Source organism: Centruroides sculpturatus, unplaced genomic scaffold (genome assembly GCF_000671375.1).
Source record: "Centruroides sculpturatus isolate CEXI.00-Female unplaced genomic scaffold, Cexi_2.0 scaffold87, whole genome shotgun sequence".
NCBI lineage: Eukaryota > Metazoa > Arthropoda > Arachnida > Scorpiones > Buthidae > Centruroides > Centruroides sculpturatus.
In genome coordinates this window covers 709,631-725,173 of record NW_019384414.1, presented here as the reverse complement: position 1 = coordinate 725,173, position 15,543 = coordinate 709,631, and the positions used below count along the sequence as shown (strand labels likewise).

Below are 15,543 nucleotides of genomic sequence, written 5' to 3'. Positions count from 1 at the left end.
AAATAATAAATATATATATATATATATATTCTTCTTATTATACATGAGCTACTTAATTGTTGATTTTCTTGAAAAAAATCACTTAAATACTATGTGTTTTGCTGGTATCTAAGTAAATTTTTGCAAGGAAACCAACAATTAAGTTGCCCAAGTATAATAAGAATATATATATATATAGGAATATATAGGGCCACTCTGTCTATATGTACATATATATATCTGTCTATCATCTGTTTGTCTATATGTATATAAGACAGAATGTCCCACCATTATTTAACTGTGGTATTTGCTAGCATCTAAGTAATTTTCTCAAGGAAATTAACAATTTATGAGTGCCAAAGCATGTAATTTGTGTTTTGCAGAAGAAAGATTTCACACAATTTTTGTAAAGTTTACAAGCAATAAAGTGTTTGAACCAGACAGAACCTTAATCTTTATTATGATTAACTGACTTTTGGACCACCCCTTGTCTATATAGAAAACTTAATTTAAATAATTTTTTTTTTAAATTATTATTCATAACATAAATTAAAGTTTAAAATTTCCTATTTTTTTTTTTTAGAATAATGAATAATTTGAAGAAGTTTCTTTACAACTTTACATCTTTAATAATATTATCTTGCTGTCATTTTGTTTCAAATAAATAATTTTCTCGCTCTTGTTTCATTTAATGAATTCTCTTACGCTTTATTATTATTATTTTTTTTTATTAGTATTAAATATATTCAATAAATAAATGAATCAGAATAAAGTTTAAATAAAAAAAATACTTAACAAAAATTTATTCATAGAATTTTATAGTTTCTAATCCCAGATAATCGAGTAAGAATTTATTTTATAATTTTTATTATGTGTCTTTGTATGAAGTGCATTAATTGAGAATTAGTTTTAGATTTTTCTTTATATTTAAATTAAAAGGCTTTGAAATTACATTTTTTTTTTACATATATATAAATAAAAATATAGAAAAAATTTATAATTAAATTATAATTTTCTTACTAATTAAAATTGAGGAAAGTGTAAATTAATTTTGTACTTAAGTACCAACAAAGATAAACGTTCTTCGTTGGAAGAAAAGAAAAAGAAAAAAGAAAATTAAAAAATTTATCTTTGCAATTTTTAGAAGTTAAATAACTTTGTAAAGTATAAAAATTTCTTTAAATTATAATAAGTTTAAGTTAATTTAAGCCTTTAAGTACAAATACTTTTGTTAATTTTAATTACATTTTTTTTTTCTTATTAAGAGTTAAATTTATACTTATTTTTCAGTAACTAAGAAAAATTTCTTTGTTGAAATTTCACGAATTTTATTATAAATATTTTTTCTTACTTATAGTAATATTTTATATGACTTTTATCTGAAAACTTAACGAGATGCTTTTCACTTTACGAGCGTGGTATTTCTCAAACAATAGAAATAGCAAGATAGTAGTAGCTAACCACTAAAGAATCTTCTCTACTCTTTGCTATTGCCCCCAATCAATTGGCAAAGTAGCAGGCGTTTTGTCTCTTCAACAAATCACCCTTTTCCTTGTCAAGCTATCTTCCGGCTTGTCCTTGCTTGCATCATCTCTTTCTTCCTAACCTTGCTGATGAATTTCACCAACTTAGATAGATGAATCTACCTTTTTTTTTTCTTTTTTTTTCTTTCTTTTTTTTACTTCTTCTTTTCTTGCTTAATTATTTTCCCTCTAATTGTCCAAACTTTCTAAGTAGTTCCTTGTACCGTAAAGTAATATGTCCGAAAGTAAGTAGGGAAATTTGTCATGTTATATTCTTATTCAAGTGCTTTTGCCTTCTTAACTAGCTAACCATCAAGTTTGTAATGAGCTTCATTCTTTATGTGTGTAATTGTGATTGGAAGAATAACTTCTCGAGTGAGAGATTTAGTCTCGTTAACTCCCTGTGGCATTGTAATTAATTTTGCTACAGATGTGATAAGATGGAGCGTATTGAGAAAAGTCGAGTGGAATACTTGAGTGATACCAAATGAATTTTTAGATCCATTTTAAGTTATGTTGCTACACTCAACAATTATTTGCCCTTAAGTATTTTTTTATAAGTAAAAATCTCTCCAAATATTATATTTATATCTATAATTTTTGTAAAATGTTTTTTCATTGAGTTATTATATTAAAATGTTTAACACCGTAAGAAAAAGAATTACTTTTAAATAAATTTTAAAGTATTTACATAACATTTTTTTATAACTTAACGAGGAAAAATTATTGTGACATAGTCACAATGCTCTCGATCTGAAATTATTAACGTCTTGCCCCTGTAAATCATACTTTTCCTCATAACAGACCCACGACGGTCATCCATGTAACTCCGTTCTGGGGAAAATGTTCGAATTGAAATCACGTGACGTCCGGTCTTGACCGGATGCTTCTGTATAGTTAATCAGGGCCTACTACTCCTAAGCTTTCTAAATCTGGTTTTAACTTTCATCTATCAAACACCATTCTCGAGATTAAGGACGGACAGACAGACAACAGTGGAAATTTACAGATCTGCCATTTTTTTCAAATTGCAGTCCAACAAAATTATATTTAAAATTTGAAGTAAAAATTATATTATTTTAATTAATTAATGTCTTAAAATCTTGTACAATATACGTATAAAAAGTGACTAATTTTTATATAAATTCATTTTAATTTTTATGTTTGAAGGATGTTTTATTATTTATTAATGTTTATTTTGTTCCATTCATAGATATATAACTGTAGTAATTCGAGAGTTATACTTGATTTTTACGCACCACTAGCTTTATTGAAGTTTTGTTAGCTTTAGAGAAAGGCTATCAATACCTTAACATTGAAGAGTTGTAGAGGATTGTCTCCTCTATATAGAACTTATATATAATTTAGAAATTAATTTAGTTAATTCAAGACTATTGAAGAGTTTAAAAGAAATTTTAAGAGCACTAGAAGACTTTTAGAAGCTAACACGATTCAAAGACAGAATATTGTTTACAAGAAATGCAAATTTATTCCTGTGGATAGTTAAAAATAGAATTGATGCAGGATCGTTATTCTTTTTAAATTGATTTCTACTAGAATTTGTCAACAATTTTTGAATATTCATTGATGAAGTCTCATAAAGGAAAAGTAGACTGGATCAATATAAATGCTTTAGATGCATTAAAGGATCTTCTTTATATCTTATACTTGTTTGAACACGCATAATTGCTTCAGTTCCTAATTTTCAGGAAATTAAAAGTAAAAAAATATATATATATCCGATAAAATCAAATTTGAAATATTGTCAAAAACAAATTGCAATAGTGTTTATTTATTCAAAACATAAAAACTAATCTTCATAAACGATCGTGAATAGACTCTTTACACATTTTATATACAGTAATTATACTATAATTAATTACAATTTGCTTTCAAGTTTGAAATCAGTTTATTATTATATTTTTTGCATGATTTTACTATAAATATTTCGAGAATTATTTCATACGTAATATTATGGTGCAAAAACTACAAATTAATCAAAATTTAATTTTAAAAAAACTTTCAGGCGGAATTTGGGCTATTTGTTTTGCCTGGCAGCACTGAAAAGAAAATCGTTAGTTTCAAATCGTGTTATTTTGCGGGAAATGAACAGTAAATGTCGATTTTTAATGGAAAAGATTAAGTTTTATTCTTTAAAGAGACATTTTTTAAATGATTTTATTATAATACGATAATGAAGTATTTACGACAGTAAAATTAAATTTTAATTTTTTAAATTTCTATGTGTATGTATTGATTGGAATGTTTATAAGATATGGAAGAAGTAGCTAATCAGAAGAAGAAAAAGAAGAAGGAAAAGAAGAGAAAGCACGAAAAAAATAAAGATATATTACAAGAAGGACTTAAGGAAACCAAAGAAAATTCAGTTTATGAAGAGCAAGTGTACATTGAATCAGTTAAAGATCATGATATAAATAATCAAAAAATTACTAATTCTACTGAAATTATAAAGGATAATGAGATAAGGGGAAATTCTTCTGCAGAAGTTAGCCCAAAAAAATCAAAGAAAAGAAAACATGTAGAACACTGGGTTGAAGATGATGTAAATAATCAGTTACACGATTCAACTTCGAGAATAACTCCATCAAAATCAAAGAAAAGAAATAAAGATAATTTAGTTGAAAATGCCAAGGACAGTGATGAAGAGAAAAATCTTCCAGACACAAGTACAAAATTAGAACAAGATGTAGGTGTTAGTGTGATTGAAAATGTAAAGTACAACAGTGAAGTTAGTACCTTAGAAATGACTTCATCTACAAAAACTAGTCCGACAAAATCAAAGAGAAAAAAGACGGATAAAACTGTTGAAAGTGTGAAAGATATTGGCGATATAAACAGTATAATTGACAGTTCGATTTTAAATTTGAGTCCAGCAAAATCATGTAAGAAACAGGAAATGGGTGATTTAAGTGATGGTGCGAAAGATGTTAGCGAAGTAAACAATACAGTCAAAGGTTCGGCAATAGAAGGAAATTTGACAAAATCAAAAAAGAAAAAGAAGCATAAAAATAAAGATGTATTGACTACTAGTGATTTGGCTGGAAGAAAAGGTGAAATTAGTGATTCTGTATCAAAAACTATGGAAAGTAATAAAAACATTGAAACAAATTTGAATGAAATGAGAGAGCAAAATTCAGAAAATACAGTCATAGAAATAACTGGTGCTAAAAAATCTAAAAAGAAGAAAAAAGACAATGGAGAAAATAAAAATAAAATACAAAATTTTGAAAGTGAAAATTTAAAAAATGTAAATAATGATGCTGTTGAAGGCAATGAAAAGAAGAAAAAGAAAAAGCACAAGAACAAGGAAAAATCTGATGATATGTTGTTTGAATTTGATTGTTCTAATTTAAATAAAGAAAATGTAAAAACTGATTTACAACTGACTGCAATTAATAAAGAAGTTTGGCCAAATTCTGAAAATTTAGATATTATAAGAGAAAGTGCTACAAATGAAGCAAGTTTGGAAGCTGATACTGCGGTAGCTACCAGTAGTTCCAAAAGTACAAAAAAGAAGAAGAAAGACAAGAAACACAAAAAGAAAAATAAATCACAAAAAGACGATACGAGGCATAAGGAAAAACATAAGAAAAATAAAAAGACTAGTAAAAAGAAAGGAAGTAAATTAAAAACAGGTGATGTCAATGTAAATACAAAGACTTCTGTGTCTTCCAATGAAGGACAAGTTGAGAAAGTTGATATTGAACATTTGAGTGATGAAATATTTTCCAATTATGATGATGATGATAATCAGGTAGTTTATAAGTTATATTTAGATAATATAATTTTTTAAAACATAACTCATAGATATTTATAATAATAACATTTAAATTTTTTCGATAAATGATTAATCCATATTTCAGATATTTGTAAAATCCTACTAAGTAGTATCAGAGCACAAATATTTTCAAATTGAAATCTTTGTCTTTGCAAACACAATATTCTTATAAAACTTTCTGAAAAGCTTTCCATATTCAAGTAAGTCAAATGATTTAAATAAAGCAGTTATCAACCAAATCACACAGTCATAGATAGAGATGTAATGATTAATTGTTTGCTAATTGTTAATTGTGGGGTGTATGGGGTTCTTAGAGGGGTAGTAACTTTTGAAAGTGTCAGCCACACTGAAAAAGTGGACACCGTAGACTGTTCCCCATGAGGACCCAACTCTCACTTATGGCTCCAAGTAGTTGGTAGTGCATGCCAANTACATCAAAAACACATGCCCACAAACATCCAAAATGAAAAAATCGCGAAAAAAACTATGAGTTTTGAAAAATTGAATTTTGAACACGAGGGTTATATAGCACCCCGCGCGCACAACTGTGCGTGAATCTTTGGCGCGCTTTACGCAGGGTTAAGAAATAACTTACAATATTTATTCCAGATCAATTTATTATTAATTCTAATTGTTCTAATTCTAATCACACTGTCAGAACAATTGGAACATCACTTATATTAAGCCAGACACACCAAAAATTATACTCTCAATATACCATTATGACATCAGCCCATTTCCATAATGGCCTACATGTGGCTGAATGGATAAAACCACTGAACAATAGTGGGTTCACATAGAGTTACCCTAGTATTCTTCATGTGTCTTACTCCTAAATAGGGGTCAGTTTCCCATGAAATGGCTCCCTTGGAGATATTCTCTTTTGCAGATTGTTCATTTGGTGTGTACTGTATCCCAAAAAAAACCACCTCCACATCCTTCTGTTTCCACAGTTTAAGTCATTTTTCCTAGAGCTTTTCAATCTTTATGAATATTTAAAAATATGATTTTACATGCAAAAACTATCAAAAACAGTTTGTATTCAGGCCTATAGCCAAAATTTTCTTTTGGTAAGCTTATTTCTCAAATTTAATAGTTGACAGAAGAAGGCTGAAGCTAACTGCCTCAGTCATTTTGCTACTGGCAGTAGGCTTCTATTAAAATTCAGAGAGGAGAGCTCCACGAGCCCCTCCCTGTCTACATAGCTGGCTGTAATAAAGAGATACTTAATCATACATTCTTTTGACACAAATTGTTCAGTTCATCTTTTGATGTTAAAGATGAAATGAACTTAAAGATAGATTATGCTAAGCCAAAAATGCTTGGCAAATTGGAATAATAAGTGAGGTAAACTCTAAAAAAATGTAGTTAATAAAGATTTTGTTTAATAGTAGAGTTAATTTTGTTTAAAGTGTTCAATTACTACCTAATTTTTTTGTTTTTTCTATTTCTACTTTTTATGTTTTATCCAATTTTATCTGAAACAAATGCATTATTTTTGAGTTTACTAATCCAAAAATAATTTATAATAAAATTCTCATTTTCATCAACCTTCTTGAGTTTGAATAGTTTTGAAAGTATAAACAATAATTTAAACAAAAAATTTTAATATTTAGTAATCAAAATTAAAAAACATATACATACCACTGGACCAGACAAACCAGTTAAGCCCATTGGTCCTGGTGGTCCTCTCATTGCTAACTAAAAATTAAATTACTATGAATTTTAAATTTGTATTCTTCTTTGATAGTTTTTTATTCTCAAGTATAAAATAAAATAATTTACCATATGCTGACTTAACATCTGTCTTAAACCCTCTGTGCTATCTGGTCCTTTAGAATCACCTTGTGGTTGAATCTATTATAAAACAAAAGACTAAATTACTATTTTAAAATATTTTTATCAATTCTAAAAATAATAACAAGAAATTTTAACCTACAGGAATCATGAATATGTGACCAGGAGGTCCTGGAGGTCCATCTGTACCAGAAAGACCATCTCTTCCATCATCTCCCTACAAGAAAAAAATGCAATTAAAATCACATAAGATAGAATAGCATTATTATAGCTATGTATAATTTTTAATAATATTTACCTTTTCACCTTTAGGACCAGGTGGACCAGGTGGACCTTGGTAACCTCGAGGTCCAGCAGGACCCTTAAAGAGAGAAAAATCTTGTTTGTATTGTTTTTGTATTGAGACAAGGTTATCATAATAAAATTAAAATTACCTGAATATAATAATAATGATAACCTGGAGGTAGTGGACCTTCACCAGATAGACTACTATCCTGTAAGTATAACAGAATTTTTATTCAGTTATATAAACAAAAATATGATTTTACATATTAAAATATTAATTTATACATCTGATATATCTGTACACCATTGATTTAACATAAATCAAACACATAACATTCACTTCATTATCTATTGTCATGTGATAAATATATTAACTCACTGTATTATTATAATAAGAATTGCCATCAGGATAAATTCCATTATCATCTCTATCTGTTATTGGAGGATCTCCAGTCACAGGTTCTGGAAAAATTGGAAAGACAGTATCTTCAGGAGGACCTGTTGCATAAGGCAAAGGAACATCACAGTTTGGCATATATTCCGTACACTGTTCGTAAGCCGCTTCAGGTGTTGGAATGATTTGCAGTTGCTGAATATCTCCCTACAGTTTTAAATAAAAATTTAGTTTAATAAATTATGAAGCAAAAAAATTTATCTGTCATCTTTATTTAAATTTTTACCATTTACCTCATAATTTTCTTTCCCAAAAAGTTTCTGACCAATTAATACATATCCTGTAGCATCTATATACACTTCTTCATCCCTTTGTAACATAGCATTTTGCGGTTGTTGGCAATCACATATCATAGTCACAGAATCACCTTTCACACTCAAACCTAACCTATGCCACCTGGCATAAGTAAGTTAATTTCCATTAATATCATTGTTTATAATATAACAGAAAGGGTGGCCCAAAATTCAGATTACTGTCTTTTTATAAGCAAATCAGCAAAGTTAAAGTTCATAAGTAATGAAATATTCAAATAAGACAGTAATTTAGTCTCAGTAACTGATTTTTGGACCACCCTGTATTAAAAAAAATAGTTGTTTTTGATCATTTAATTCATTCGAAACAGTTTTATATTCTGATAAGCATGTCTTATTCTTAAAAGGAAAAAAATTTTAAAAAAATGAATTCTTGTTAGAAATATAAATTGAAAGAAATTACAGATGGTAGAAAATCTTTCAAGGCTACATTTGATTAATGATTCTTTACTATATAAAAAACACTGCCATTCAAAGATGAAGCAGAAAAAAACCAAATATATTAGATACACCCTAGATCAATGTTAATTACTTTGATTAACAGGAAACTTATTCTATATCTGTGTTAACATGATTTAAAAAAATGATTAATTTACTTAAAAATCTTCAGTTTTAGATTTTTATCAATTTATTTGTAATTTAAGTAAACTGATTTAAGTAAAGAATAAATAATATGGGTGGTCTAGAGTAATTCGTCTTATTAAAATTGTCAAAAAAAAAAGGTTTTTTTTGAAGAGACAAAGATCGATCAAATTTCCAAATGTCATGATCGATCATCATCAAAGGACGTTCTTAAGTGTTTATTCCACTTTAATTTTAATATATATATATGTGTGTGTGTGTGTGTGTGTGTGTGTGAAGATGTATAATGTTTAAACTGTTGCCTTTTTTTGTAAATACCAAGTTTAAGAAAAAAAATAAAGTGAGAAAAAGTATATGAAAACTTTATTTTCTGCTTACTGAGAAACGTCCCCATCACTAATTTATGTACGAAAGACGTTTCTCGCAATTTTTCTCTTCTTTTATGAATGGTTACAGTTCCATATGTTTACATAAAGTTCTCAACATAAGACATTCCGACGACATCTGGTTATTATCTTTATAATATGGGCTAGCAAGTGCAGTCATTTGACAGCAGTCATTAATTCCATCTAGTGTACCTCCCGGATCCTCTACTGTGCAACCAGATAAAAATACATTATTAATCTTTTTAACTGAAATTTTTTTCCTTAATATTTTCGCTGACATCCACTTTAAAAAAAACAGGAAAAAAAATATGTATACTTTCCCACTGATTTACTTACTTTCCATCATTAACTTCTGCTTCAAATGTGACTTCTGCTAAGGTTGGTTTGTCGACTTTGTTCCTACAAGAAAATGTGACATTTTCACCAATTCTGAGGGCCATTTGTTCTTGGCTAACTCCACTATAAAATGTAAATAGATCGCCTTCTACCCCTTGTTCGGGTCGAATCGTTGTCAGGATAGAAAAATCTCTAGGAAAACCACCTGTTAAAGGAGCAAATTAAACATTTGATAACTTAATAAACAATGCCCCATTATATTATTTAATAAGTTTTTATATAAATATTCATGGTTTTTTAATTATTCCTGGATAATTTTAAATTAAGCGTCTGTAAAGAGGGGCCATGTGTTCCGCTATTCTGCATTCTGTACAATAATTTCATCCACTGTAACTGTCAAGGACTCATTTTCTTTAATCTACAACACAAACAAGTTTTTATATCCCAATTCGTTCATTTAAATCGTAAAACTTTAACAGATAAAACCGCAATTTTAACATTAAATTGCTCAAAAATATGGAGAATTTTTATAGCGGATATGACCCACATATCTTTAAGATTAGATATCTAAGCACATTGTTAACAGATGTACAGTTTGGTCGTGCAAAATTATCCACTTCGTAAATATTAGCATATTCTCAACTGTTCTAAATATCCGGTTATTTTTTCCTGTTGAAATATAATCAGTCCGAATGATACTAAAGAAGGAAGAATATTCCAAGATCCTTGGATGATAACATTGTTCAAAGTCCGAAAAATTGCTAACGTATCATTTCCACTCGTAAGACTGATTTTTATACGAAAACTGTGAATATAAATAGAAATAATCTTACTCGAAAATGCTTGTTGGGTGGTGAATGTAAGTACAGATGATTCAGCTATACTATAGGCTACGTCCGATCCACCATACACAACTTTTCCTGCAGAATCTTTCTTGATAGCACGTTTTTCACAAAATCCTGTTGTCTTCTTTATTCCTGTAGCATCGGGATTTTCGGCAGCGATTTTCATTAAATCGGCAGAACCTGCAAAAGAATAGGAATGCCTTTCTTCAATGAGCGAAGAAATAATTAGTTTCAAATAATTGCTTGATTCTTAAACCTTAAAATATGATAAAAACCACAATTGAATTTGGAAGAATGCTTCTGCATAATTAATTTTCCTAAAAAATACATGTTAAAAGTTTTAAAATCCTTTTATTTTTATTAATTTTAAAGATATATGCCTGTAAAAACAGAAACTTCGAGCAAAGGAATGAAAGTGATGGTGTAGGAAGAAAAAGTTCTTCCTTATCCTACACCATTACTTCATTACTTAAGAAGATTAGTAAGGATTTTGCATTATATTACATGGACAAAAGTAGTATAAAATCAATATTTTTTAAAGTGACGAGTGTTTTTAAGCAAGTGTAATAAATAGATCAACCCTTTCTGTGCCAAAGATTGTTAATAAATTAATATTTTACAGGTTGCTCTTACAATATTGTTATAAATAATATAAGCGATATAAATGATCAAAGATTAGATTAATTCAGGACTAATTTAATTGTTATATTCGCATCAATTCCATCTTTGAACTTCACTGGAATTTATTCCAGTGGAACTTCAAGAGCCACTGGAGTTTCGCATAAAAAAATAACATACAAAAATTTTATTGTTTTAGTAATTATTTTAAAATAAACTGCAGAAAAGTTTCAACATAAAAATGCAACAAATTGATTTTTAAATATTAAAATATAAACGTTATTTTAAAAATATAACGAAACACCTATTGGCAATAAAAAATCTCAGGAGGGCCATCGCCACCCTGGATTCGCCTCTCGGGATATAACTTTTTTGTTTTGGAGAGATATTTCCACATTCCCTCCTTCATACACCACAACGATGTCCTTGCAAAGAAACAAAGAAATTTACTTGAATAATATGTATAACTAACCCAATAATTATTTCAAATATAAAACGAACAGCCTGATTCCTTTATCGGGCTATTAAGGCTGAATAATAGTTGTAATTAATAACGATGATATAAATGTGAGCGACCGATATGATTATATCTAAATTATTTAGTCTGAAAGAGAAGATCGGACAAAGGTTCGGATAGCGTAAGCAGCTTGCGGGTTCGAGTACCAGTCTGCCAGAATATTCTAAAATTAATTTCACTTATAATTATTATATTTAACAAAATATGGCGGTTTGTCTCCTGCTAAATTGCTTAGTAATTATTTAGTCTTAACATCAAAATAAAGGAACCCCCGCTGTTTATTTGAAATTTACTGAAAAAACTGGCTCTCCTTTCCCCTATAAGGGTCCAGGTCCCGTTGTTACGGTAATGTCTTTCCCCTCTCATCAGGTCTGGGTCCACCTACGTAGCTTGAGAAGGCAAGGGATGGCTCAGCCATACCTAGAAACTTTTGAGTCATCTCTGTTCGAAATGACGAAATTCTGTTTATATATTTATTTAGAAAGTATAAATAATCAATCCTCTCTTTCCCTGGTGCACTCCATAACTTATAGATTCCGGTAAAGCCATCCCACAATTAGCTAGAACCACCCTTACTACAGTTGGTCTAGCTACGCCCTCGATACACGAGTTTCAGTTTGAAATTCATTTGAAGCTGAAGTTCGCAAGAATGACTAAAAGTACGGCCAAATTTTAAGCCAAAATTGGACTCATTGTCTTGTTACCGTTTAATTTTAAAAAGAAAAACTGATAATTCTTTTTTTTTTTTTTTCAAATGGGAATTTAAAATGTTCCAACAGAATTATCTTTTGGAGAATGCTTCAAGAGATGCTCCAAGAGCATCCGTTCCAAAAGTTTGAAAGAATTTCTATGGTTGATAATTGAATCATTGCTTTTGAAAAAGAGTTGGATAAAATAGGCCACTTAATATATATTATCGATAACGATGACGCGGTGTCTGTAATTGTTGATGGATTTGGTATAATTTGTTCTCATAAATGGAGCATGTGGTATTTCATGAAAGAAAAGTCAGTTGTTCGTTAACATGTCAATGATACATAACCTTGTCAACTGTTACATGTCGCACACGTGGTGTTTCCTGTTCATTGGAAAGGATATCGATAGAATCGCACTCCTACGATTGATGTTTTTTTTATAATTAAATAAATTTTTCGCGTTTTTAACGAGATACTCTGTAGCTAAAGTAAAAAACTGAGAAGTGCTGTATTCAAAAACCCACTTTACAGCACTGGAATTCTATTTTTACTCTTCTATATACTGTATATGAACCTAAAACATCTTTGTATACTGTAAGATTTACATTAATTTGAATCGTTGTTTATCTCTCTTAAATTGGATTTCAGAGTAAAAAAATTAATAATCGAGCATAAAACATAGAATATACAATTTTATAAATAATTATTCATCATTTTTATTCGAAAAATTTCATATAAAACGCGAAAAATCGAGATAAAAACAACTTATTAGCAATAAGTAGAACGTGGCTCTCAGTTAAGATGCATACAACACTGCTAAGAAATTCATAAAAAGCGTCATAATTATTTTAATATAAATTAATACGTTATAATTTTAATAAGAAAAATATGTATATATAAAATCTAACCTGATGGCAAGATACTAGAAACTGGAACAAAGACATGAGCAACGAAGAATATTAGAAGAAGACATTCTCTCCTTATCCTCCACCGCAACCGTTTCAGAGAAGAACCTCTTGTTTTCCAAAATATACACAGATCCATTGAGGTATTAAAATATATACTGTTTCATTGATCCATGAATATATTATTATTGAAAGCAAAACGTCCAACTTCTCAGCAATCCAGTTTGCAGTTCGTACTCGATGCCATAAGCAGCCACTTCGACTGTAGAGAAAACAAATTTTTCCACCCACGCCAAAAATGGGTCTTTACGAATGTGAGTGTTTGCCGTGCGAAGGACAAGGATGGTCCAACGACATTGCCTAATAAACGAGACGACAGCTGCGTTCTCCCCCACTTCTTTGTTGTTTGTTTACAAAAATGACGTCACCTATTTCTAGAAGGGTAAAATACACCTACCTGAGATCATTAAAAAATCTTTCCTCCCCCCAGTTTAGAAGAAAAAATGAAGCATAACTTTTACCTCCAGAGGAGAAGGGAGAACCTCTATTTATACACTTCATTAAATAAATAATTAAAGCCTTAACATAAAACTCAATAGGCACCGACAGTAGAGAAACAGGAACTTAAAAAAATTGTCGAAATTTTTTTATTTCATAATCTCCATTACAGTCACTCCTAATATTCAACCGGGCTAAAGAACTTGAACTGTTAAGTGTGGGAAAAATGTAAGTTAACCTTAATGAGACCTGTCATTGACCCATTGGGATCTTCTTTACGTTTATTTTACTTTTAACCACCATCTTGGAGAAGATACAAGATTATTTCCCAGATGTAAGCCGATCGCTTCCGCATATGATCTCTGCACGATGACCTTCGACCTCCATCCTCCTATTATTCATCCCCTATGCACGTTTGACACTCGCCCCGACTCTTCTCGATTAATTTTTATCGTTCGTACTTTAAAAAAAGAATGAGATCGTAATCAAATGGGTAACTTTATAGTTACTATGTGCATGTATTCACATTCTTCGTTTGCAAACGTAATTAAGTGTAATGAAGGGGTTTAAACAGGGTATTTAAACCCGAAGACATTCGCAAATGATTAAACGATTGATATATTATGGGGTTTATTTTTATTTTAATCGACTTTTTTACTGAATAATATTTTATATATAATTGATATGCTTTTATACATACTCTATATAGTTAATTTTGGCTATTTCATATTTTGTATAGATTTTTTCCTATAATTTATAAAACTATTTATGTGTATTTTCTATAAAACTCGTGTTCATATTCTTGTACTTTTTAAACAAGCTTTTGTTCAATACGTTCAACGAAAAATTATTTATTTTCGTTTTTTCTTTTTTTTCTATTATTTATAGAACAATTATTTTAACAATTTGCACATTTATTCACGTATTTTTTTCTACAAATTCTGCCAGTTTGGTAGAATTTAATATATTATATATTATTATAACAGAATACAATATATAATTATTCATAATTTATATTTGTGTCTATCTTCGTTGTTTTAATATGTAATTTATACGCGTATTCACGTACGTTTTACTACATTTTTCCTATAATTTTATTTTTCACTAATTTACATAGATATTCATTTATTTTCCCACATTTTGTGCACAGATTTGTATGTTATATCTACAGTGTATTCTCGCGTTTATATATACATATAATTACATATTTTTCAATCATTTATATACCTATTTCTCTATTTTTAAAATGTTTTATATTTATCCTTTCTACAATTCTTACGTTTATTCGTACAAAGTTTCTACAATTAATGCACCTTTTCATTATTCATGCTCACATTCATATGCTTTTTATACCATTCATGCTCATACACACGTGCTTTTTCTACATTCATTACTAATTCATACATTTTTCTACATATACATTAATTCAAATATTTTTCTTTAATTTAAAACCAATTTTTTTTTCTCGTTTACTTTATTTTCTTTTATTTTTAATAATAATTTTTAGTGCTCCTGTCCACGTTTCCTCTAATCGATGCTCCCGATTTTCATAGACATTTTGTTTTATTTTTAAATAATTTAGTAGTTTTTTTAATATAAATTTATTTGTTAAAAGATAAAAATAATTGAGTTAGGGGTGAGAATTTTCGATTTAACACATCTGTTTAACGTTTGTCTTAAGTGAACGGAAATGTACCCACATCAAGCGAAAGTAATTTGGCCCTGAAAAGTTTCGGTAATAATTTCTTCTTTAAATGAAGGTCCCTGGCCTAAATATTAACAGATATTTTCCCTAGAATTTATATTCATTAAATTTTTTAAAAATCTGTCAAGAAATTTTATTTTATTTTTTTTAATTAAAAATAAAATGACGACATTTTTTTTCTTTTTAATTGATTAAAATTATTTAATTTTATTCTTCCGTAAGTAATTTAAATATATTATTTAAAAATAGTTTTAATTATTTTGATAAATTATAATTACTTTTTTTTATAAAAATTTTATTTAACTTTT

The 15,543-nt window shown here is 28.7% G+C and overlaps 2 protein-coding genes across 2 annotated transcripts; one reads left to right on the top strand and one right to left on the bottom strand.

The window, feature by feature from the left end:
• The first annotated feature begins 1,737 nt into the window (after positions 1 to 1,737).
• Positions 1,738 to 5,439, top strand: LOC111619117. The gene is made up of 4 exons (XM_023360781.1): positions 1,738 to 1,747; positions 3,863 to 4,684; positions 4,793 to 5,026; positions 5,387 to 5,439. The coding sequence occupies exons 1-4, from the start codon at positions 1,738 to 1,740 to the stop codon at positions 5,437 to 5,439; spliced, it is 1,119 nt and encodes a 372-aa protein (XP_023216549.1).
• Positions 5,440 to 6,498: 1,059 nt separating this feature from the next.
• LOC111619116 (collagen alpha-1(V) chain-like) lies at positions 6,499 to 13,423 on the bottom strand. The gene is made up of 11 exons (XM_023360779.1): positions 13,036 to 13,423; positions 10,286 to 10,477; positions 9,453 to 9,657; positions 8,071 to 8,233; positions 7,763 to 7,984; positions 7,533 to 7,592; positions 7,397 to 7,459; positions 7,241 to 7,315; positions 7,087 to 7,158; positions 6,946 to 7,002; positions 6,499 to 6,510 (listed from the first exon to the last, which is right to left on the bottom strand). The coding sequence occupies exons 1-11, from the start codon at positions 13,169 to 13,171 to the stop codon at positions 6,499 to 6,501; spliced, it is 1,257 nt and encodes a 418-aa protein (XP_023216547.1). The 5' UTR covers positions 13,172 to 13,423.
• Between the last annotated feature and the right edge of the window lie 2,120 nt (positions 13,424 to 15,543).

Bases quoted from the DNA above. Each gene is read 5' to 3' on its own strand.
- LOC111619116 (XM_023360779.1), bottom strand. From the start codon at position 13,171: ATGGATCTGTGTATATTTTGGAAAACAAGAGGTTCTTCTCTGAAACGG. The intron at 7,985-8,070 runs GTAAATGGTAAA...TTAAAACTGTAG, and splicing joins TTGGGAAAGAAAATTATGAG to GGAGATATTCAGCAACTGCA. The intron at 7,316-7,396 runs GTAAATATTATT...TTTTTCTTGTAG, and splicing joins CTGGTCCTAAAGGTGAAAAG to GGAGATGATGGAAGAGATGG.
- LOC111619117 (XM_023360781.1), top strand. The intron at 4,685-4,792 runs GTGCTAAAAAAT...ATGCTGTTGAAG, and splicing joins TACAGTCATAGAAATAACTG to GCAATGAAAAGAAGAAAAAG. The intron at 5,027-5,386 runs GTACAAAAAAGA...TCCATATTTCAG, and splicing joins AGCTACCAGTAGTTCCAAAA to ATATTTGTAAAATCCTACTA.